The 23,569-nt window shown below is 51.3% G+C and overlaps 1 protein-coding gene and 1 long non-coding RNA gene across 3 annotated transcripts; one reads left to right on the forward strand and one right to left on the reverse strand.

The window, feature by feature from the left end:
• Positions 1-1,321: 1,321 nt before the first annotated feature.
• SLC45A1 (solute carrier family 45 member 1) lies at positions 1,322-22,332 on the reverse strand. Of its 2 annotated transcripts, XM_084786728.1 has the most exons (9): positions 22,202-22,332; positions 15,768-16,188; positions 15,133-15,225; positions 14,353-14,577; positions 10,714-11,453; positions 6,984-7,137; positions 4,949-5,125; positions 2,846-3,051; positions 1,322-1,719 (listed from the first exon to the last, which is right to left on the reverse strand). In XM_084786728.1, the coding sequence occupies exons 2-9, from the start codon at positions 16,162-16,164 to the stop codon at positions 1,453-1,455; spliced, it is 2,259 nt and encodes a 752-aa protein (XP_084642854.1). In that variant the 5' UTR covers positions 16,165-16,188; positions 22,202-22,332; the 3' UTR covers positions 1,322-1,452. The 2 variants fall into 2 exon arrangements, with proteins under 2 accessions (XP_084642854.1, XP_084642855.1); XM_084786729.1 differs by lacking the exons at positions 15,768-16,188; positions 22,202-22,332 and adding an exon at positions 15,631-15,684.
• Positions 18,746-19,961, forward strand: LOC311600266. The gene is made up of 3 exons (XR_014780183.1): positions 18,746-18,766; positions 19,374-19,506; positions 19,925-19,961. It is a non-coding gene; the product is annotated as an uncharacterized lncRNA (long non-coding RNA).
• Positions 22,333-23,569: the final 1,237 nt, after the last annotated feature.

Raw genomic sequence — 23,569 nt, forward strand, 5'->3', positions numbered from 1 at the left:
TACTAGAAGCCCAGGGGTATTCTCAGTCTCTTTGCAAGCCTGGCTCAGTGTAGTCTCAGTACCCAGAAACCTTCAATATCGCTCTGCATGATGCGTGGCAGAGAAAGGAAGGGACATCAGACTCAGGCAGGGAGGTGAGCTGGGCAGCTACGTCCTTGACACCCTCCAAGAGTCTCATTTCTTTGGACACATTGAGGCATGTTCTTAGACATGACAAGCAGAATCTGTTCAGAGATTGTCCCCTCTCCCTTTAGGGCACTGCTCAATGGCATTTGAGGGAGAGGCCTAGATGCCTGCCCTACTCACAGCTTCATAGGATTTACTACCATCTTCAAGCATGCATCTATTTGTTAGTTGGGGAGTTGTTTCTTGTTCATTTATATTAATTCCCTGAGGAAGTACACTGGCTGCAATCTCCTGGGTGGTGGCACGGCGTGCTCAAGAAATTAACTTAAATGAGGAAAGGATTATTGTGCTGTTATCTTGAGCCCTAGTCCACAGTTTGTGTTGCATTGAGCTTATGGTGGTCTCGTGCATCAGGTGAGATGTGCAGCTGAGAACTCCTCAGCTAATGGCAGCAAGAAGCAAAAAGAAAGGAAGAGGCCACCGTCTAAATATCCCCTTCAAGGTGTGCCTAATGACCCAACTTCCTCCCACGAGGCCTCACCTCTTAATGGTCCATGGCTTCCCAACTGCAGAGTGAGCTGGGGACCAAGTCTTCAGACCCAAACTATATAACATGTTGATAGAGAGATGGATAGATGAGTGGATGGATGGATGGATTGGTGAATGGATGGATGGATGGTGAATAGATGGATGGATGGATGGATGGGTGGGTGGGTGGATGGATGGATGGATGGATGGATGGTGAATGGATCATGGATGAATCGATGGGTGGGTGGGTGGTAGATGGATAGATGGATGGATAGATGGATGGATGGATGGTTATGAAGCTTTCTCATACGAAACACAAAAACAAACCCACAAAGCTGTATCCATGATGCAATATGCGCCGGATGTGGTGGCACATGCCTTTAACCCCAGCACTCTGGGAGCAGAGGCAGGCTGCACAGAGAAACCCTGTCTCAGAACAAAACAAAACAAAACCATGATGCAATAATATGCAGAATATACGACTCAGTTATCAGACATGTGTATGTGTTTCCCGCACTGCACTACTGGCATCTTGGTCTGAATCAACCTTTGTTGTTGGGGGCTGTGTATCCTTGGGTGTTTGTGACAACCTTGGATGGTAAGTGGCACCTACCTAAGCTGTGGCAACCAGACCTCCCACCCTTGGATAAGGCTGGTGCTAGAAGGCTTTGCTGCTGTCATTTATTTACCACATATTTACATTCCACTGGAAGCCTGGCTGGCTGCCAAGGCCTTTGGTTTCTCAGTGGCCAGCCTACGGCAGACCCCCTTCAAGTCCAAAGTCGAGATTCTGAGACATCAAACATTCAACAGGAGGGGCTGGCGCTCCTCATCAGCAACATCGCCAGAGGGAATTTCATAGGTGACACACAGGGAGGAGTAGAGGCAACCGAGGAAGGACACAAGGCTGGAAAAGTACATCACACCATTGGCACTGCCCACGGCTGAAGTCAGGGGCCCCAGGACCAGAGAGACAAGGATCTGAGCCAGAAAGTACTGGCAGCTGAGCAGCGAGATGTCCACTCCCATGCCACGTCGTGTGCCATCTGCACTGGACCCTGCAAACTGACCAGGAGACAGTCACATCAGTCAAGCCTGCCACAGCCTCCCTGCAGGAGTTGGGATAAAAGGACCCAAGAAGATGAGGTAGGAGGCGCAGGGACCAAGCAAGGGTCAGCCAGTGTCCAAGGGACAACAACCAGAAAGCCTGGCTTATTTCTCACAGGCCAGGTGGTACAGGACTGTCCCCAGGGCAGTGGCTGCACAATTCCACAAATGTTCCAAAAGCCATTGAGATTTTGAGTTCTTGAGATGGGTTTTCCTGAAGCCCCAGCTAGCTTCAGACTCCCCGTGTAGCAAATGACCTGGACCTGATTCCCACCCAGTCGAGTTACTGTGCAGTAGCATATCTGTGTAGTCCCAGGTCTGAGGAAGTGGAGGCGGAAGGGCTACTTTGAACTATTGGGGAAAACAAAACCAAAACAAAAACTCTGTGGGGAATCAGATCTCAGTGCAGCTGCCAAAAAAGAACCAGTGCTGAAGGCTGACAAGAAGGCACAGCAGGTGCTAGTGCTTGCCTCATAACCTAAGTGTCATCTGCAAACCCACACACTGATGGAAGGAGAAAACTGCACTAAAGTGTCCTCTGACCTGCATACATGCGTGGTGACACCACACACACACACACACACACACACACACACACACACACACACACACACACACACACACCTTACATCACCGGAACTGAATTAAACAACCCTTTTTCTTTTCCTTGTTAGGCCTAGGCCTTCCATATCTCCTTTAAAAAAAAAAAAACAAGCAGACAAACCGACCCCCACCGCCACCCCTCCATGCCATCAGCCTTCATCACCTTGGACGTTCCCGGTGCCTTGCTCTCATTTCTCTAGACCCAGCCTTGAACCGCTTTGTTAATAGAGGGAGCTCTTCCTCAGTGTCCCTGTTCAGATGGGATGTAGCCCGGAGGTAGCTCTAAAGGTAGCAGAGGAAGTGCCAGTGCCTTGCCCAGGCACCTACAGCACTAGAGGGGACACACTCAGAAGGGCTCTCTCCATTCAAATGTGTCACCTTCCGTCTTGATAGCCTCCATTTCCAGCCAAAGGCCCTGCAGCACACACTGGACACATCTCTCTCTCTGATAAGTTCCCTCAGAAGACGCGCCCACACCCACCTTCTTACTCTGGTAGTAATCACACAGCAGGGAGTAGGGCAGGGTACAGAGCGTAGAGAACAGGATGCCGTAGGTGGTGCAGAGGGACAGGACCACGTACAGGTTCCTGGAGAGTGTGGCCAACCCAGTGCCCAGGCCGAAAGCGAGGTAGGCGATGAAGTAGAGGGTGCGGACGCTCAGACATTCCTCCAGCTTCTCCAGGATAGCTGCAGGCAGAACAAAGGCTGACTAGGTGGCCTGGCCTCTTCCCTGGCCCACTTCTCCCCTGGGCAGAGCAGAGGTGGGCACAGGAGACCAGCGTGATAGGTGTCTTGACCTGCCTGGAAAGGGAGGACACCGCTGCAGGCCTGTTGCATGGATAGTGGACCTGGGGTGCCCTCATTCACACCTACTCCGTAAGGGCCCGGGACTTCAAAAGGTGAGGCTCCTGAGGGACGCAGCTTGGTGGCTTGCCTGCAGTGGGAGCGGTAAGAGTCTTCCGCTTGGCTGGCCATCATCTTGGTCAAGGGGTAACAACAGGTAAAGTAAAACAGAAGGCCGCTTGGCAAGGGGGTCCCAGCAGCCCCAAAGTGCTGGCCCCAGGGGCTCACAAGTGAGATGGGCATCTAGTTCTGGGGTCTCTGGAGACTGAACTGGACTTCAAGCACACACAGACTGAGCACATACATAGACTATTGCCCAGAGCTACACTGCAGGCCATAAACACCCTTTATTCAGGAGCTTCCCACGGGGAGGGAAGTCGGAGAGCAGTGGGCACACCGCAGCCTGCAGCCTGCTTCTGACCTATTTTTCAGAGCTTTGTCACGTGTGCGTGCTACACACGGAGCGCAGGGCTCTGTAAGGGTTAAGTAATCTCTCCACCAGGAGCTAAGTCCTCCCAGCTCCCCCCACCCCCACCAATGCAGCCTGGCTTTGTATGACCCCTGAGCCAAGAGTGGCTTTGTTCTTCTTTTCCTCCTCCTCCTCCTCCCCTCCCCCTCCTTGGCCTTCTCCTCCCCCTTCGTCGTTCTCCTAATATTCATGTAGGTGTGTGGTAGGGTTGGGTTGGGGAGACATGTGTGGAGGTCAGAGGACAATTTGTTGAAGTAATTTTCTTTCTTCCACTCTGGATTCTGGGGGTTCAGCTCAAGTCATCAGGCTTGTCAGCAAGGGCTACTACCCACTGAGACATCCCACCTGCTTTGTATTTTGTTTGTTTGTTTGTATTTGGGGGGGGCGGTTTCAAGGCAGGGTTTCTCTGTGTAGCCTTGGCTGTCCTGGACTAGCTTTGTAGACCAGGCTGGCCTTGAACTCACCGAGCTCTGCCTGCCTCTGCCTCCTGAGCACTGGAATTAAAGGCGTGCATGGGAAGGGAGCTTTTGTTTGTTCTGGTGGCACCTGAAGACTCTATGACGTATACACATTTCACAGAGCACTAATATGGCATTATTGGCTCAGGGCAATGCCAAGACCTTTCTGTAATCTCATGACTGCTTTGGGATCACTGGGCTGTTAAGAAGCTGCAACAGGGCCAGTTTGACCTCAGAATCTAGAAATATCTGCTACCTGGCCTTTTGCCCTAAGATCACAGGAGAACACCAGAGCTTCAGGCAGCCAGCCCCAGGCAAAAGGGGACTGACCTGGGATGAACTGAGCATGGCATCCGTAGGGCCACCCAGAAGAACACCCTCGGGGTCAACTCAGACTGCAGGCTGGCCTGTGCACTCGACGCTCTTGCTGCTCCTGCCCCCCAAATCACCACTACATGGTTGCTTGACTTCTTCCCAGGCCTTCTCTGGCCCTACTGTTCTACAGAGATTTGTATGAAAAATGGGCTTAGCAGCCACATTTCAGCCTGCGTGTGGCCCCATGGCTTGTCCCCAGGCCCCACTTTGCTCTCGTCTGTGAACCCATGGTCTAGGCAAGTCTAGACTATTGGGGTGCCACCTCTGGAGGTCTAACACACACGCAGGGTTGATCTTTGAACCCCAGGTGCCTACCCCTGGGTTCAGTTAGTGCAGCTGGTAAGCCCAGCAGTTGCTAAGGACTTGAACAGAGGACTGTGGTGCCTCCCCTGAGGGGGGACTTCACACCTGCCTGCGGTTGGGTGCATGCAGCGGGTACCTGAGTAGAAGGCGGCACTGAAGGCGTAGATACACATGCCCCAGCAGCCCATGGTCACGCCACTGTTGTACTTCTGGTACGCTTCTGACGTGTGCGGCGCCTTCGGGTCGCCCTGAAACACCACCTCGCCCATGAAGTCCGTGTAAAAAAGCAGCATTCCCTCAAATGAGAGCCACCCTGGAGGAAGACAGAGGCTGTGACCTGGGGCCACCAAGGCTGTGCTCCTGCCCCACCTTCTCCCGGTAGTAACACGTGCAATCCAGGCTTGCTGGCTCACACCTGTGAAGGGGATCAGCAGTTCAAAGCCAGCATGGGCCAAGCTCCATTTTGGTTGAACTGTGACCGTCTTCATAATGAGAATAACTTGGTTTCCAGAACTATAGGAATTTGTTATTTCTAAGGTCTTGTGTCCCTGCCCTACAGACCCTCACCCAGTAAAGGCTGGTCAGGAATGGTGTTTCTCCATCACCTAACATTTTTTTGTGTGTGTTTTGTTTGACAGAGTCTCTCTACGTAATCCTGGCTGTCCTGGAACTCTCTTTATAGACCACGATGGCTTGGAACTCATGGAGATCCAACTGTGCACTGCAAGATCCACCTGCCTCTGCCTCCTGAGTTCTGGGATTAAAGGTGTGCACCACCATGCTCAGCTTGGAGAAATATTCTTATAATCAGGAAGAAAGTTAATGCTGGTGATATTCAGTAACTTGGAGAGGAATGTATTTAGTCAGGGAAAATATTTTAGTTTTGTTTTGTTTTGTTTATTTGTTTGTTTTTGAGACAGGGTCTCTCTACATACCCCTGGCTGTACTGGAACTCTGTAGACCAGGCTGGGATTAAAGTCACATGCTACCACACCCAGCAAGGGAAATACATTAGGAAATGCAAACTGTGATGCGGGCCTGACGTGTGTCACTACTGATCCTGCTTCCAAGTGCCACCCTTGAGGACTCAACTAACACCTTCCTTAGCCAAGGAAGGTCATGGTCATGCCCTCTCAAGCCACAAAAAATGGTCAACCACAACTTCTGTGCTATCAAGTAATGTTGTTAAAAACTGTGTATGTGTGTACTGTGTGCGCACATATGTGTGCATTTACTCATGCGTGCGTATGTGTGTGGAGGCCAGAGATCAGCATCAGGTGTCTTCCTCAATTGTTCTCCATCTTATCTCTTTGAGACAGGGTCTCTCACAGAACTTGTTGCTCCTTGATTGGCTAGAGTGGCTGGCCAGCAGGCCCCAAGCATCAGTCTACCCACTCTGGGCCTGGAACTTGCTATGCAGCCAAGAAGAACCTCCCGAATGCTGGGGTGGCCATAGGTACCCCTGGTTTATGCAGTGCTGGGAACAGAATCCACGCAAGCACCCTACCAAATGAGTTGTATCGTTAGCCCATCAAATATTATTAAACTCATTTCCACAGTAGCAGAGTGTGTCCCAAAACAGATACACCCTAACACATTTAACCTTTCCCCTAGGCTGGACGTCTGTGTCCCTATCTTAGCTTTTGTTGGCATAAGCTGTGCTCCACTAAGCACCTGTCATCTAGGTTTTGGGGGCCATCTGTGATTCTGGCTTATGTGGGACACCCTCCCTGCAAGATCACTGTGGGAAAGACTGAGACCATTTTTAAGTCTTGCCTGTAATGTCGATTGTGTTGTCATGGCCCCCTCCCCCAACCTTCTACAAATCCTGTCACCCTCAGACCTCCAACAACATAACAACAAGTGAATAAAAGCCACGCTGGGGCCTCTCAATAGTTCCTAGCGGGCCAAGCCTGGTGGTCTAAGACCACCACCAGGTGTGCAGGTGGATGGGAGGTCTATGTGCAGGTACATCCAAGGGTTCCAGAAGATGGGGTTCAGTGCTTAACCTGGGGGAGCCTCCAGCACAGCAAACCGGGCCCACATCCCACTCTCGCTCTTGTCTGGAAGGATGAGGAACATGGGAACGCCCGAGAAGTGAGCCTCTGTGTCCAGACTCCACACGCAGGCCCTGGCTGCACCCCGCCACACACCAGGACATCATGGCTCACCCAGAAAGTGATTGACACAGAGACTGCGCAGCGCCTTGGGCATGTTGTAGATGGTGGAACAGAGGCGCCGCAGCGACAGTGGCTGCTCCAACTGCTCACTGGAGCCCGTCAGCTCGCTCTCGTACTTCACACCGTTCAGGAGGATGTTCGCAACCTGTAACAGAACCACAGACACCCAAGTCAGAGCCATTAGGCCCACATCCGCCAGAGGCATGTGATGGGTATGCTAAGATGGAGCACACAAACAGCTCCCAGCACACACTGTGGGGACCTCTGTCTTAAAAAAAAAAAAAAACTTTAAAAAATTATTATTACATGTGTGTGTGTGTATGATGTATGTATGTATGTATGTATGTATGTATGTATGCATGCATGTGTATGAGTGCAGGTGTATACATGCCACAGCATGCACGTGGAAGTCTGAGGACAATTTTGGGAATCAGTTTTCTCCTACTGTGGGCTCTGCAGGCTTGTGCAGGAGCATCTACCAGCTGAGATCTCACAGGCCCCTCTGCCTTCTTACAGGGTGGTAACGAGCCAGCACACACCTCATGGGAAAGAAGACTTTTGCACTTGTCTGAGCTCCAGGAGAAGTTAATTTTGAGCATGCACACAGTGCAGCACAGGAGGCCCCCCCTTCCTTTCTCTCTCCCCTCTCTCCTTCCCTCTCTCTCCTCCCTCCCCCCTCTGTGTATCTTCCCCCTCCCTCTGTGTGTGTGTGTGTGTGTGTGTGTGCGCACGCGCACGCGCACACATGCTTGTGAGTGAAGGAGAGAGAGAGAGTAAGAAAGAAAGTGCCTGCAGACACAGAGGAAGTAAATCCCTCAAAAAGTAGAGATATAACTAAAATAAATACAGATGGGGGAGAGGAACAGTTGGTAAATGCTTGCCATGCAAGCATGAGATATGAGTTTGAGCCTCAGACATGGGTTTGCAATCCTAGCACTGAGGAGGCAGAGTTTGAGCTTGCTGGTCAGCTAGTTAGCCTACTTTGCAAGTTACAGGGCACTGAGAGACCCTGTTCCAAAAAAACAAACAAAAACAAAACAAAACAAAACAAAAAAACCAAGGATGGTGTCTGAAGAAGACCCAAAGTTGACCTCTGACCTCCACATATCTGTGCACACATGTGCACATGCACACACATGAAATGTGGATCAGTTTTAGCCCAGCCAGCCCCTATCCCCAACCCTGTCCCCATTAGAGAAGGCTGTGAAAACGGTACTTTAGGGGTGACTGACGACACCTGTTTAAGACCCTCTCCGCACAGGTGGGTCTCCTTTCACATGGAGGACAGAGAGGGCAGCCGTGTCAGTGGGCACATCCCTCAAGGGGGTTCACTGTGAGGCAAGGCACCCGCAGTCCGCAGAATGAAAGAAGCAGGATTTGGCTACTTCCGGGCAAAGCATCTGATATGTGTACAACCTCTCTGAATGAGGCTTCACGCCCGCCACCTTGTCCGGCTTTGGGGCACAGACTCCATTGTCAACTAATCCTGGAATTGAGCTATTATTTGGAGAATTAGGAAGGCAGAGCACTGCTCTGGTTGGGGGCGGGTGGCACTGTGGGCACCAGACTATCTTAGTGGGAAAAGAAAGTAGGAAGCCTGGAGTTCTGGATCCCAGAGCGGCCATAAACGAAGATTGTTATCTATACCTGTGGCAGAAGAAAGCAAAAAGCACCAGGGAACCTGCATGTGTTCATATGTAGCTCACTTTTTAAAAGGTTTATTTGTTTACTATTTATACAGCATTCTGCCCGCACGTGTGCCTGCCCACCAGAAGAGGACACCAGATCTCATTATAGATGGTTGTAAGCCACCATGTGGTTGCTGGGAATTGAACTCAGGACCTCTGGAAGAACAGACAGTGCTCTTAACCTCTGAGCCATCTCTCCAGCCCCAATTTATTTATTTTTATTTTATGTGTATTGGTGGCTTGCCTGCATGTGTGTCTTTGTGAGTGTGTCAGATTCTGGGGTTACAGACATTGGTCAGCTCCCATGTGGGTGCTGGGTTTTGAACCCAGGTCTTCTGGAATAGCAGTCAGTGTCCTTAACCACTGAACCATCTCTCCAGCCTATATATATATATATGTATATATATACACACAGGGTTTTGATAACCACCCAGGTGCTGGGTTTACACACATGTCCCATGCTCTGTGTATGGGCAGCTGAAGACTGAATTGGAGCTTTGCACACGCTAAACAAGCTGTCTGTCAGCTGAGGTCCAGTCCCAGGCTTTAGCCCACGATTTTAACTACTTTTCTTTCTTTTTATGCACATTGGTGTTTTGCCATGTATGCCTGTATGTATGTCTGTGTGAGGCATGGAGTTATTGACAGTTGGGAGCCACCATGTGGGTGCTGGGAACTGAACCCCCGTCCTCTGGAAGAGCAGCCAGTGCTCTCAACTGCTGAGCCATCTCTCCAGCCCAATTTTTACTATTTCCAAAGAACTTATTCCCAGACCCACAGTGTTGGCAGAATGGAAACAGAGGGAACAGGAAAAGGGGGATGCTGGGAGCCACTTGAGTTTTGTGAAACAACATCCCATTTGACAAAGGGCCAGAGAAGCTCACAATGAAGAGGACAGGCCGTTGATTTGTGCAGCTAGGAACCCCTGCCTCTGGCGAAACTGGCTGCACATCTGATGACCTGGGCACCCCTCCCTGGGAGGAGCAGCCACTTACTGCAGAACCCTTCCTCCCGCAGAGGCTGCCTCAGCCAGCAGTGCATCTGTGGCCTGAGAGAAGTATCATATTGGGTCATGCTCCAGGCTACCTGGCTCCAGAACAATCTCCCTGAAGGGACCTGCACAGGTGAGATGCTCCACAGGGCCGTGTGGCCTAGAAACCCTGAGTTCCCAATCTCTCTCTCTCCAAAAGGGCACAGGCACTGTCTACCCAAGTAATAGGGCAACCTTGCTTCAACTTAAAGGAGCCTCCTCCTCAAGGTGGTGGGTGCTCTGTGCTCTCTGTCTGTCTGTGTGTGTGTGTCTGTCTGTCTGTCTGTCTCTCTCTCTCTTTGTGTGTCTCTGTCTTTCTCTGTGTGTTGTGTGTGTACACGTGTGCATGTCTGTGTGCCTGCATGTGTGTGTGTGTGTGTGTGTGTGTGTGTGTGTGTGTGTGTGTGTCTTTTTCTCAGGTCCTCACACTTACAGCTAACCACCTGGGGTTCTGAAAGTAACCTCCAGTAGCAACCATAGCATTGTGGCCAAACCAGCATTTACTAAAGGCACTTCAAGCAGCCTTCCAGAAGATTCTGTCCCTTTGCAGAAGACAGCCTTGAGCATGCAGCCCTTCTGGATCAGCTAGTGTCACACATGAGTAAGGGCGACTGCTCACCCTGGGGAGGTCCCAGAGACACTGCATACTGCCATGATGTCACCATCTTCCTTCAAGACTCAGATCTGTTGGTACCATATTTAGAGGGCCCATGTGGGCAGTGGCTGGCCTGGGAAAGTGCTAGAAACCAGTAACAAGTGTGCAGCACTTGTTACTTTGGGATAAACATGATGGTTTGTAGAGGACTATCTGTGACTCACGGGTCCTGTTTGGAACATATCCTCCCATCTGGGGACTCACACATCCCAGCGTCACATACCCACATGCAAAGGAAGCTGTCTCTGGGCCAGACTTCCTCCTCACCCTCTAACTGACCACAGAGGCGACCACACAAACCGTGGACCATCGGATCCTTGCCTCCCCTTGACATTTATTTGCTTTTACCTGCTGGCTGAAGGTCACGTTCCTTCTCCTGCTCGTTTCAGGGCCATTCCCTCCAGCCACATCTGGGAGAGCCAAGGTCTGGGGCCTCTTCAGGATCCCTGAGGCCCGTGGCTTAGAGGTGTCCAGAGAGCCGACCCTTAGCACATCTCCATCCGAGCCCAAGGTCAGGGCCCCCTCTCTCCTCTCCAGGAGCCCCCTCTCCTGGCAATAGAAGCCATCGGGGGCCCGAGGAAAACTGACACTGATGGCCTGCCTGGGGACGCTGCTGGGGAGAGCCAGGTAATTGTCATGGCCCGCTGTGAAACAGTCAATGAGCACACTGTCTATGTTGGAGGTGCCGAAGGATGACGCAAACTCATTGATGCCTGTGAGGGAGCTGTCCCTGCTGATGAAGCTGCCATACTTAGGGGTGAGGGGGCTGGGTGGGGAGATGGGGGTGGAGAAGCTGGCGTACAAGCTGGTGGCTGTAGCAGAGGGGAGGGCGTCGCCCGCCCCCTCCTCCAACAGAACAGGTGGGGAGGGGGGCAACGGGAGGCTTGGGCTCTTCATAGGTGTCCTCTTCTCACCCAGAGGCCGAAGAGGCCTCTCAGGGATGCTGATCAGGGTAAGCACGGTGGTGACACTCAGGGTGACGGCAGTGAAGAGATAGATGACACGGAGCTGACCCCCCAGGGCCCTCCCGAAGCTGGTTTTGTCCCAGTGGATGCCCCCGACCACATAGCCGAACCCTCCTCCAAGACCTGTGGAGAGAAAAAGGATTCAGGGTCTTCCTCAACAGACAGGCAAGGAGGCCCTTCCCCCGCCCCGCCCCAGCAAAAGTGGAGCCATTTCTTAGAAGCAAAGTCCATCCCAAAGACCCACTGCGGCATCTGTCCCATCTGCAGCCTCTCCCTGCCAGGGGTGCTCCCGACACGCCCCGCAGGGCCAACAACTACTCGCTTCCCCACATAAACATTGAGGCTCTCGTCTCCAGGACAGGGAGCAGAGGGACAAACTGCCAGCCTGTCCTTCCATTTGAAAGGAACTGTGTCAGAATCACGCAAGGCGCTCTTTGGACCCAGCCACACTGTAAGACACAAACCCAGCTTTACTGCAGCAAAAACACACCAAGACCTCGCCTTCAACACACAAGCCCGAGTGCGCATGAACATCATCCTTGTGCATGGCCACCATGAAGAAAGTCACCTCTAAGGACAACCCGTGCTCTGGGGATAGAATTGGAGTCATCAGGCTTGGCAGCGAGACCTCTACCCACTGCGCCATCTCAGGGGTGGATTTGGAGTCATTCTAATTAGCCCTTGATGCATCTTTTGGAAGAGCCCACGGATGATTTGTAACCTTTAACAAGGGCAGGTTTCAAATTTCGATTTTTACTTTAAAAGTAATCTATAGCTTATGTTTGTAGCCTTGGCTCACTCACTATCAAGACCAGACAGGCCTCATAGTCACAGAGATCTCCTTATCTCTGCTGGTATTAAATTTGTACATCATCACATATGGCTGATTATTAAAATAATGTATTTATTTACTTTTACTGTGTGTGTGTGTGTGTGTGTGTGTGTGTGTGTGTTGGTGCCTGCTTGAGTTCATGTACACCACGTGATTGCAGGAGGCTGTGGATGCGGAAGAGGATGTCAGGTCCACTAGATCTAAAGTCCTCGGTGTTGTCAGCCCAGATTCTTTGCAAGAGCAATCAGTGCTCTTAGCCACCAAATCATCTCCCCATCAGACTAAACTGCCATTTTAAACAGGATTTTTTAAATTAAAAAAATTTTAAATTTATGTGTGCCTGCAGACCAGAAAAGGGCACCAGATCACATTACAGATGGTTGTGAGCCACCATGTAGTTGCTGGGAATTGAACTTAGGACCTTTGGAAGAGCAGCCAGTGCTCTTAACCTCTGAGCCATCTCTCCAGCCCTAGGATTTTTTTTTTTCCTTTCATATCACTTTGTTGTAAGTGTTTCATTTAGGAAAGTCAGGGTTTTAAATTTTTTGTTGTTCCTATTTACTTAGGAAACTCTGAATTACATTTTTATTAATTTCAGTGTGTGTGGGGTTTCATACCACAGTGTGCATGTGGAGGGTTAGGGGACAACTTGAAGGAGTTAGCTCTCTCCTGCCACCATATGGGCTCTGGGGATCAGATATGGCTTGTCAGCTTTGGTGACAGGTCCCTTCACCCACTGAGCCATTTTAAGGGCCCCTTGCTTTGAGACAGAGTCTTACTATGTAGGCCTGGCAAGACTGGAACTCACTATGTAGACCAGGCTGGGCTTGAACACTGGTGACTCTCCTGCCTCTGCCTCCCCAAGTACTAAGGCATAGTCACTACACTTAGATGATTGTCTTTGTTTTGTTTTGGTTTGGTTTTTGGTTTTGCAAGACAGGGTTTCTCTGTGTAGCCTTGGCTGTCCTGAACTCGATTTGTAGACCAGGCTGGCCTCGAACTCACAGAGATCCACCTGCCTCTGCCTCCCAAGTGCTGGGATTAAAGGCGTGCGCCACCACGCCTGGCTGGATGATTGTATTTTAGTGTCCCCTTGTCATGAGGATCAAACCTCCAGCCTTGGGTGTGCTATCTCCCGGCTCTGACTTTATTATGGAATGGCGATAACCCAGCATTCTGCTGAGTTCTCCCCCCTACCCCCACAGGGTTTCTCTGTGTAGCCTTGGCTATCCTGGAATCACTTTGTAGACCAGGCTGGCCTGGAACTCACAAGAGATCTGCCTGCCTCTGCCTCCCTGAATGCTTGGATTACAGGCATGTGTTACCATGCCTGGCTCCTTTTTAATTTTAAAAAAATACATATTGCTTTTATTTATTTTAAAATTATGTATGTGGCGGGGGTGTGTCTGGTGTATGAGTGCACATGCCCACAGAGGTGGGGAGAGGGCTCTGGAGCAACCGTGTGGGTGCTGGGAACTGACTCAGGTTCTCTGAAAGAGCAATAAACAGCTTTTTACTGCTGGGCCGACTCTCCAGGTTCCCCCGACACCCAGTGCTTTTGGGACAGTTTCTCAGCTTATTTGTTTATTTGAGACAGTCTCACTGTATAGAACCTGGCTGTCCTGGAATTCACTGTGTAGACTAGTCTGGCCTTGAATGCATAGAGATCCACTGAGTGTTGGGATTAAAGGTATGCACCACACCTGACTTTATTTATTTAGATAGGGTCTTATGTATCCCAGTTTGGTTTCAGACTGTGTGGCCTAAAGTGACCTTGAACTCCTGATCCTCTTGTTTTGGCCTTCTAAACGCTGGGGTTACAGGTGTGCCCCACCACACTCCCTTTAAATAGTGCTGCAAATCCTAGGGCTCTGTGCATGCTAGGCAAACACTCTAGCAATTGTGTTCCATCCTCAGTTCCAAGACAAATATTTTCTATTTATTTATTTTGGGGCTATGTTAGGTGTGCCTTGGTGCCCAGGTGGAGGTCAGAGGGCAGCTTGCAGGAATCAGCCCTCTCCTCCTAGCATGTGGGTCTCAAAGCTCAAAGCTCAAACTCAGGCTGCCAAGCACCTTTACCAAAGATGCACGTTTTCAGTCACACTTGAAATTCACAGACTTATCTTTAGGAAGGAGCCCCCCCCCCATCTGAACCCCGTGGTACCACAGCCCGGCGGAAAGAGCACTCACCCGCCATGAGGGCGTGAATGTTCAGACCTCGGTCCTGGTCCACGGGGCCACACACGTCCATCATGTAGGCGTGGCTGGGGTTATCTGCTGAATCTGCACTAAAGTCCATCAGCACCACACCACACACTGTCAGGAGGATGCCCCATTTGTGGTTGGTGGCTGTGTCAGCCAGGGCCATGCCAATGTCCCTTCCATTGAGCAGGAGGGAGAGGCCCAGCAATGCCCCTGGAAGCAGAGAGAAAAAGTCACCAGAGGAGACGGAGCCCTTCTCTGTCTCTGGCGTTCACTTCCTAGGTTGAGACTAGCTGAGGACTTAAAGAGGAGGCGTGGGAGTTGCCTGCAGACGTGCAGAGCGCTCACACTCAGGCCAGAGATTTTATCCCATCAAGCTCAGCAAGGACAAGATGAACTTTACTAACCCACCAAACAAACAAGCAAAAGCTAAATGATTTTGTTTTGTTTTTCGAGACAGGGTTTCTCTGTGTAGCCTTGACTGTCCTGGACTCTGTAGATCAGGCTGGCCTCGAACTCACATCGATCCCCCTGCCTCTGCCTCCCGAGTGCTGGGATTAAAGGCGTGCGCCACCAGCGCCCAGCTCAAAAGCTAAATGACTTATTCTTAGCATTTACTCAGGCAAGGCTGGACCTGGGCTGCCTAAGAAGGCTTGTGTTCAAGATGCTTAATGGTTCCTAAAAGGAAACATTTGTGCCTCTCTTTCCTGCCCTCCCTTCCTTCTTTGTTTCTTTCCTTCCATTTTATTTCCATGCCAAACAACAGACCTATGGCCAGGACAAGAATGAAAGGGCGTCTCCTTCCAAACCTTGAGGTACATCGGTCACTCCAGGCACCCAACAGAGGCTGCAGCAGGAATCCTGAAACAGAGCACAGCAGTGTTATTGCCAGCGCTCCGGAGTCCACAGGGACGAGGAAGCAGCTCACAACTCCCAAGACGCCCCAGGCAAGCAAATATCCCAAGGCACCGAAACATTAAAGCAACAAGATCACGTGCAGGTTACAAACCCAAGATGAGCAGACCCGAGCCACTGAGACCTGCTCTCTGTGGACTGTACAATAGGCCGAGCCCCTGTGATCTTGCTGGGGAACCCCGGTACCTCCCTCTCCAGCCCCTTCCCTCCCCCATTTGCATCAGCTTCATGGTTCAGATTCTGCGCTGACGGCTTGGTGTGAAATGATATAATCCTGGGATCGGCGAGATGCCTATGCTACCCTCCAGTACAGATCAAAGAATTTAGAATACAGGATGTGACCGGCCATACCTGTGTTTTCCCTCAGCCCCATACTAAGGAGTGGAACTTAACTCCTCCCTTGTCCCCTCAGGTCCCTCAAGCTGCTTCAGCAGAGGCTTCTGGAAGCTTCCGGAGATTTCCAGAGGCTGTCCACCACTGGGGCTCACCAAGGATGGGGCTGATGAACCACACTAGGCTGTAGAGCTGGTCAGGCAGGCCCATTTGCAGGAGTACCGGAGTCACGTACGCGGTCTCCATAGCGTAGCTGAACTCGATGCCAAACAGAATGCAACCATTGAACAGGAGCTCCCAAAACGACCTCTGTGGGTGCAAGTCCCCGAAGTCCACCAGCTCAATGGGACATGGGGTGTTGGGGGGTGGAGGTGGAGAGGGTCGAATGTACTTCCTCCTCTTGGGGTGACGCTTGAAGTTGTTGGCCCGGTGGCTGATGTGTCGTGTCACGGACCCTGAATAGCCGGAGATGGGTGACCTCCAGAAGTCCTGCGAAGCCGCACTGGGGAAGAGGGCCTCTCCCGGAGGGGTGCTGCTTGCTGGGGGGATCATCGTAGGCAGGCCCGCTGGGTGTTGCTGTAAGGGAAGCCCATTTAGGAACAACAGTTACTTCACGGAGGCCTATGTGGAGCCTCCATCTTCGCTGTGAGCCCTTTCCCTAGTGCCTTCTCACCGACCACTTAGGGAAAGCTGAGTTAGCACTGAATACTTCAGAGTCCGTTCTGTCTGCTTCCCCAAGCCCAGCATTCTGTCCCTGGGCAGAGCCCAGCCCTCAGGGGACAGAGCAGGGCCCTATGCATGGGGACAAGAGGGAGGATCGCAGTCCTCAGCCTTCCTGTGGCACTCCAGGGGTCATCCCCAGACAGTCTGAGTCGGGACCTACACACAGAAAGATCCTCTTGTACAGCCTTCCTTCCCACGGGCCAAGACAGCAGAAAATCGCAGCTGGGCGGCTCAGTTCCTGTGCTAATATCTGCTCCTTTACAAGGGCCAGAGGGCCCAGATGCCTGCCTCAAGAGAGCATGGGGGTGGGGGTGGGGGTGGGGGGCGAGGTGTCATGGTGGGAAATTGGCCACTAGCCCGATCCTTTCAACTGTAATTGACAGATAACTTTTCAGTCAAGAACTGAAACCTCTGTGGTGTTTGAACTGTTCTCTGTAAAGGAATGGCGCTGGGCCTGTTGCCCAGTGCTGGAGGCCTTGTCTGTTCCAGGCCTGGGCTCCATCCCCAATACTGTGAATTAATGAATGAATTTAAAAACAATAGCATGGGCCAGACTGTGTGGAGCACACCTGTAATCCTAGCACTCAGGGAGGCACAGGCAGGCGGATCGCTGTGAGTTCGAAGTCAGCCTGGTCTACAAAGTGAGTCTAGGACAGCCAAGGCCAAACAGAGAAACCCTGTCTTGAAAAACCAACATCTGCACCCTCAAAATACCAACAACAACAAAACCCTTCATGGGATGAGAAATAAATTCCTCACCGCCCCCCCCCCCCATGTATTTGTATTTTAAGACATTTTCACACCACCCAGAGCCCTCTGTCCTTTTCCCTCCAGGATTTGCTGCTCAGAGACCTTTCCCTGAGCACCCGACTGCTCTTTGCCATTTTTGAAACAAATCTGGATTATAAAGAATTGATTCTGATGTTGACTCACAGTGTGATCAGTGTGGTTCCCTCAGCACAGGGACAGGAACAGGCACAACAGAACAAGGAAGTCTAGGTCCACCCCACCCACCAGGCAGAAACGCCATTGACCACCACCCTCTTCTCAGCGTTGGGTTCCCTGACCTCCCTTCATCATTTACCAAGATGAACATCGTGAGCTTCCCTTCAAGACTACAGGCAAGCCTCAGTTTGAAACCCATGCTTCTGAGATTTCTTTCCTGTGTCACTGTCCTGTGCCACTGCCCTGTGCCACTGTCCCATGCCACTGTTCTATGCCACTGTCCATGCCACTGTCCCATGCCACTGTTCTATGCCACTGTCCTGTGCCACTGTTCTGTGCTACTGTCCCGTGCCACTGTTCTATGCCACTGTCCTGTGCCACTGTCCTGTGCTACTGTCCCGTGCCACTCACTGTTCTGTGCCACTGTCCTGTCCCGTGCCACTCTTCTATGCCACTGTCCTGTGCCACACTAGTGATGTCACTGGCTTCCTTACAAATTCAGGAATTATGCCCATGTGTGTTCAAAACTCCCGCACTACTCTACCACTCAGGCATCTCCTCGGAGGACACCAGTGGTGGAAATGATGCACACAGAGATGTGAGCGCACACAGGGTGTGCAGGATTCAGATCGCCCACTCGTCTACCCTCTACCTGCTCTCCGCCATCCACCTGTCTGCCAACTGCCTTCCATCCATCCATCCATCCACCATTTACTCATTCATCTATCAGTCCTCCATCCATCCACCATCATTCATTCACCTACCCATCATCCGTCAATCTTCCATTCATCCATCCCCCATCCATCTACTTTACCCACATCCACCTACTCATCCATCCATCCATCCATCCATCCTCTACCATCGATCCGTAATATGTCCTCCACCTCCCCACCTACCATCCTCCATCTGTCATGATTCATTCATCTACCACCATCCATCAATCTGCCATCCATCCCCCATCCCCCATCCCCCACCTTCCATCCATCCTCCACCCATTCATCACCATCTGTTCCCCGTCCATCCGTCCGCCCGTCCATCCGTCCGTCCGTCCATCTGTCTGTCCGTCCATCCGTCCATCTGTCCATCCGTCCATCCGTCCGTCCGTCCATCTGTCCGTCCGTCCATCCATCCATCTGTCCATCCGTCCGTCCGTCCGTCCATCCAGCCAACTATTCGCGCACCCACTTTCCAATCCTTCATCCCCTTCATACTCTCCTCTATCTACCTACGCATCCTCCCCATCATTTGGATTCCTCCTCTCGTGTACCAAGTACTGAGATCAAGACAGAGGTCACAGAGACAGAATAATGACACGGTCTTGTCTTCAAGTTAGGCTACAAAGGGAAGGAAGGAAAGGTGTTCTAAGTGTCGGGAATCTTCCACATGAAAGGGAGAGAAAGAACTGTCAGCCACAGTGAAGGCATGGGGAGAGGTGACGCCACCAGCAAAACAGTGGCTGATGACAAAGAACCTGGAAGCCTAAGAGGTGGGTTTTCCACTGAGGTAGCGTGGGGGAGCAACCCTTCCAAAGCTGACTTGTCTGGAAACCTTAGAAAGAGGCTTTCCTGTAAAACGAGAGAGCAGATAGGCCTGAGAACTAGGTAGACAAATAACACTTCATTTAAAATATAGTTCACTTGTGAAGACTAAATTAAGATTAAAGTTTTAGGGGCCGGAGTGATGGCTCAGTGGGTCAGGGCACTACGCTTCAAGCCTGAAGACCCGAGTTCAATCACTAGGATCCGCATGGTAGGAGAGAGCCACCTCCTGAAAGCTGTCCTCTGGCCTGCACCTGCACCCTGTAGCATTAACCAACCAACCCAACAAATGCAATCACATTTTTGGGAGGGCTAGAGATTAATTGTTTAAAAAAGTTAGCCTTAGCTGAGTAGTGGTGGCACATGCCTTTAATCTCAGCACTTGGGAGGCAGAGGCAGGCAGATCTCTGAGCTTCAAGGCCAGCCTGGTCGACAGAGTGAGTTCAGGGACAGCCACGGATAACACAGAGAGACCCTGTCTCAAAAAACAAAAACAAAACCAGAATCCTCACAAACAAACAAACGGTTCACCTTGTGTGTGCTTCCTTCCTTTAGCTCAGTGGCTTCTGCAGCAGGTGACCTATCACGTGAATGGCCCTCCTCCTTCCAGAGCACAGGTGGGTCCTAGGAACCCCTGGAGCCTCACACTTTTGGAGCCTAGCGCCGTTAGAGCCACTCTTTGACACAGGTGAGTGGAGAGCGTGATCCAGCCGCTGGCCACAGCACATAGTCCCCTTCAACAGACTTATTCCCAGCCCTTCCCCACCTCAGAGACACATTATTTTTCCCCTCTATCCTATCCTATTCTCTTCAGAATAAAGTGTGCACGTGTGTGCATGTGCACCGGACATGGTGTCGCACACCTTTAATCCCAGCAGTCGGGAGGCGGAGGCAGGCAGATCGCTGTGAGTTTTGAGGCCAGCCTGGTCTACAAAGTGAGTCCAGGACAGCCAAGGCTACACAGAGAAACCCTGTCTGGGGGGGGGAAAGTGTGCATGTGCTAGAAACTGTCCCTTTATCTGGGCTTGTTGTGCACACCTTTAATCCTAGCACTTGGAAGCCAACGGCAGGGGGATCTCTGAATTCAAGGCCAAACTTGTCTACAGAGGGAGTTCCAGGACACCCAGGCTGCACAGAGGAACCCTGTCTTAAAAAAAAAAAAAAAAAAGGGAAAGAAAAGAAGCAAAGAAGCTGTCCCTTTGACTTTGGGAAGGAGGCTGTAGTCCTGACAGTCCTACTCCAGCAGCATGTGGTGTAGATGGGACTGCGCAGATGGGCCGCTCTTCTCTCAGCAGGAGAGTCCCATTGCCACCACCCACCACTGAACAGAGTCCGCAGCCTGTCCTGGCACTTCATCCTCAGCCATGATGCCGTGACCCTTTGATACAGCTCCTCACGCTGTGCTGGCTCCAACCATGAAATTTCCGTTGCTACTTCCTAACTGTAATTTTGATACTGTCATGAACCATAGTGTAATTATCTGTATTTTCCAATGGCCCTACGTGGCCCCTGTGAAAAGGTCCCAAACGGGTCACGACCCATGGGTTGAGAACCCCCGCTCAAGTCCGTTAACTAGAACTGACCCCAAGTATGAAAGCTGCCTTCACGCAGCTCCTGTTTGCACTGGGGTTAGGTCAGAATTTCCTTCCTTCCTTTCCTTCTCTGGATTTTTCAAGACAGGGTTTCTCTGTGTGGCCCTGGCTGTCCTGGACTCACTTTGTAGACCAGGCTAGCCTCGAACTCACAGCCATCCGCCTGCCTCTGCCTGCCAAGTGCTGGGATTACAGGTGTGAGCCACTGCACCCAGCATTTATTTGTACGTGTGTGTGTGTGTGTGTGTGTGTGTGTGTGTGTGTGTGTGTGTGTGTATACTGTGACACACACATGTGGAAGGCAGAGGCCAACTTGCTGCAGTTGCTTCTCCTTCCATGTGGATTTCTGAGAAGGAACTAACGTCGCCAGACTTGGCAGTCAGTGCTTTTACCCACTTGGCCATCTTGGTGGTCCCAGAATTACCCTTTTTTATTAAAACATGTATTTTTTCCAAGCTGAAGAGATGGCTCAGGAGCACTTGCTGCTCTTGCAGAGGACCTGAGTTCAGTTCCCAACATCCACATTAGGTGGAGGACAAACGTCTGTAACTTCAGCTCCAAGGGATCCCATGCCTCCCAGGCGCTGGCACACACATCAAACACACACACACACACACACACACACACACACACACACACACACACACACACCAAACATACAATGAAGGATTTTTTAAAGTTACTTTTTCTGTGGGCAGAAAACCTAACAGCTCAGTGGGTGAAGGTCCACACCCTCCACCTTGTTTAGAGACGTGATCTCTGGCTTGCAGCGAGATACCCTAGGCTAGCCCACCAGAGATTCCGTATGTCCACTTCCAGTTTTGCCTTAGGAGTGCCAGGACTGCAGGTAGGTGATACCATCACTCACGGCTTTAAATGGGAACTGGGGATTCAAAGCCCTCATGCCTGGGCCGCAATTTCTTTACCGGCTGAGCTATCCCCCACCTGGCGATTAACAACATAAGCAAGGGCAGTAACTTGAATACTTGAAAGTATCTTACTTGGAACCAACTCATTTTCTCCTTTCTCTTCTCTGTAACGATAAAGGGGGCGGGGGGGGGGGTTACCTCCCATGGGGTCACTGAGGACAACTTCCCTTTTGCCTGCTTCAGATTTTCAGAGTGGATAGTTGAAGCCTCTTTGAGGGATGTGAGCGGTAAACTACCAACACGGGGGTGGGGGTGGGGGGGCAGCTCTCACGCCTCATCTCCAGGACTCCCTTCTGAGGGCTAACTTGTCTCCATAGTGCCGGCTGGGAGCTCATTGAATCTGCATTTCATCAGCACCTGACTCTACATCCCATAAGAACAGAAAAACAAACGTTACAAATGACTTCAGGGGCTTTGAGAGAATGAGGAGACCTCAGCCTCTGGGGTCAACCTTAGCATGTCACCCTCGGCTATATGACTCAGGACAGTGGCAAGATGACAGGGTGCTGTTCCCAGTCACCCAGACATCCCGGGAGATGTTTTACAACGCCCCCTGGCCAGCCAGAGGGCTCAGCCTCAGGAAGGAAGTGAACCGGAAGCTGATGACACCTGCCCAGGTGGCCGGGAACAGGCCTGGGGTGCAAATTTCATCAGACTGCTTCTCCCTCCAGACCTGTGGGTGCTGTACCCTGGTGGCTCCATTCTCAGTTTAATTTACTAAACACCCAAGAAGAACAAAGGTCTATATGTCCGCCGAGAGCCCCCAGCCTGGGCAGTAGGATCATCCTGGGGCCTAAAGCAGCAATGCTCCCGGCGCCAAGCCGCGGAGCTGGGCGGAGGGTGCAGGAGGGAACGCCCGTACCTGTGCGTGCAGACGGGAGGCATCCCTTTCCAGGCTGGGCTCCTGGTTCTCCCGAGTACAGCTCCGTCCCAGCCTGGCGCCCCGGGCCCCGCCGCGGCAGCTGCAGCATCACCCCGCGGGGCGGGGCTGTGACGTCACGGCTGCATCCCGCGCTTGGTCCCGCAGAGCATCCTTAAAGCAGCCAGTTGGCTGCGCCAGCGCACCTTTGGGGAAAACCCGGCTTTATAGGCAGAATACGGGAGCTGGAGGCACGGTGACTTTGTGGGGCCAGTTCTCAGAAGGAAAAAAAAAAAGACGCATAGTATTTTATTTTTGTTATGGGCCTGTGAGTGTTCTCCCCATCCTCATTTTAAAGGAAATGGATATATTTTTGTGTCTTCAATTGTAAGCAAATAGTCATCTGAGCATTTATAGATAAACATGTGACCCCTAAAATATCGTGTCCACTGCACTAAACCAATTTCCCAAAGTATCACATTCATTGTTCTGAACACAAATCCATCAGGTGGCTGGGCTATGTCATACTTTATTCTAGACACCTTGGTATGGCGAGAGGGGGGAGGTCAGCTTCCCTATCTGCGAGTTGATAGATTAGCGAAGAGACACATTTACATAAGTGCTGGAGAGGTGGCTCAGCGGCAAAGGGGCTTGCCAAGCAAGTCTGAAGATCTGAGTTCAGTCCCTGGGACCCACTAAAGGTATAAAAGTGGACGGAGAGACTCAGCTTCTTAATGTGCCATCTGACCTTCCCCCATGGCATCTGTGTGTGCATGTGTGCATGTGTGTGCAGGTGTGCGCACACATGCAGCACATACACACAAAAGTACATAGATGGTATGCAAAAGACACAACTCCCTTAAAGTATACAAAAATTCAGTTGGAAGAACTAAGTCAGAGAGATCGTGGTGACTTTCTTGAGGCTCAACTGCCCATCGCAATGACTGTAGCTGAAATCTGCTGTGTAGTCGAATGTTACTGGGAATCTTGGTTCAGCCAATGCACAGGGCATACATGTATGCAGGCATACACAGTCTTTACTTGTCTAGCAACCCAAAAATATTTTTGTAAACAAAGAGAGCAACTGTATTGTCAGTGACTTAACACAAGAAACAGCCCTAGGGACAGGTCTTATTCTGTCCTCCAGCTCTAGAGGTAGCATGCGGGTGGGAATGTGAGGCAGCTGCCCACACCACATCTGCTCACACCACATCATCTGCCCACACCACATCTGCTCACACCACATCTGCTCATACCTCATCTACTCACACCACATCATCTGCTCACACCACATTTGCTCACACCATATATACTCATACCTCATCTACTCACACCACATCATCTGCTCACACCACATTTGCTCACACCATA

This window comes from Acomys minous (genome assembly GCF_964271855.1).
Source record: "Acomys minous genome assembly, chromosome: 6".
NCBI lineage: Eukaryota > Metazoa > Chordata > Mammalia > Rodentia > Muridae > Acomys > Acomys minous.

What these genes read in the sequence shown, in the direction of transcription:
- SLC45A1 (XM_084786728.1), bottom strand. Translation starts at nt 16,164, where the DNA reads ATGATCCCCCCAGCAAGCAGCACCCCTCCGGGAGAGGCCCTCTTCCCC. An exon ending in GTTCATCAGCCCCATCCTTG is followed by an intron (nt 15,226 to 15,767) that starts GTGAGCCCCAGT and finishes GCTCTGTTTCAG; the next exon opens with GATTCCTGCTGCAGCCTCTG. An exon ending in CATTCACGCCCTCATGGCGG is followed by an intron (nt 11,454 to 14,352) that starts GTGAGTGCTCTT and finishes TTCTCTCCACAG; the next exon opens with GTCTTGGAGGAGGGTTCGGC.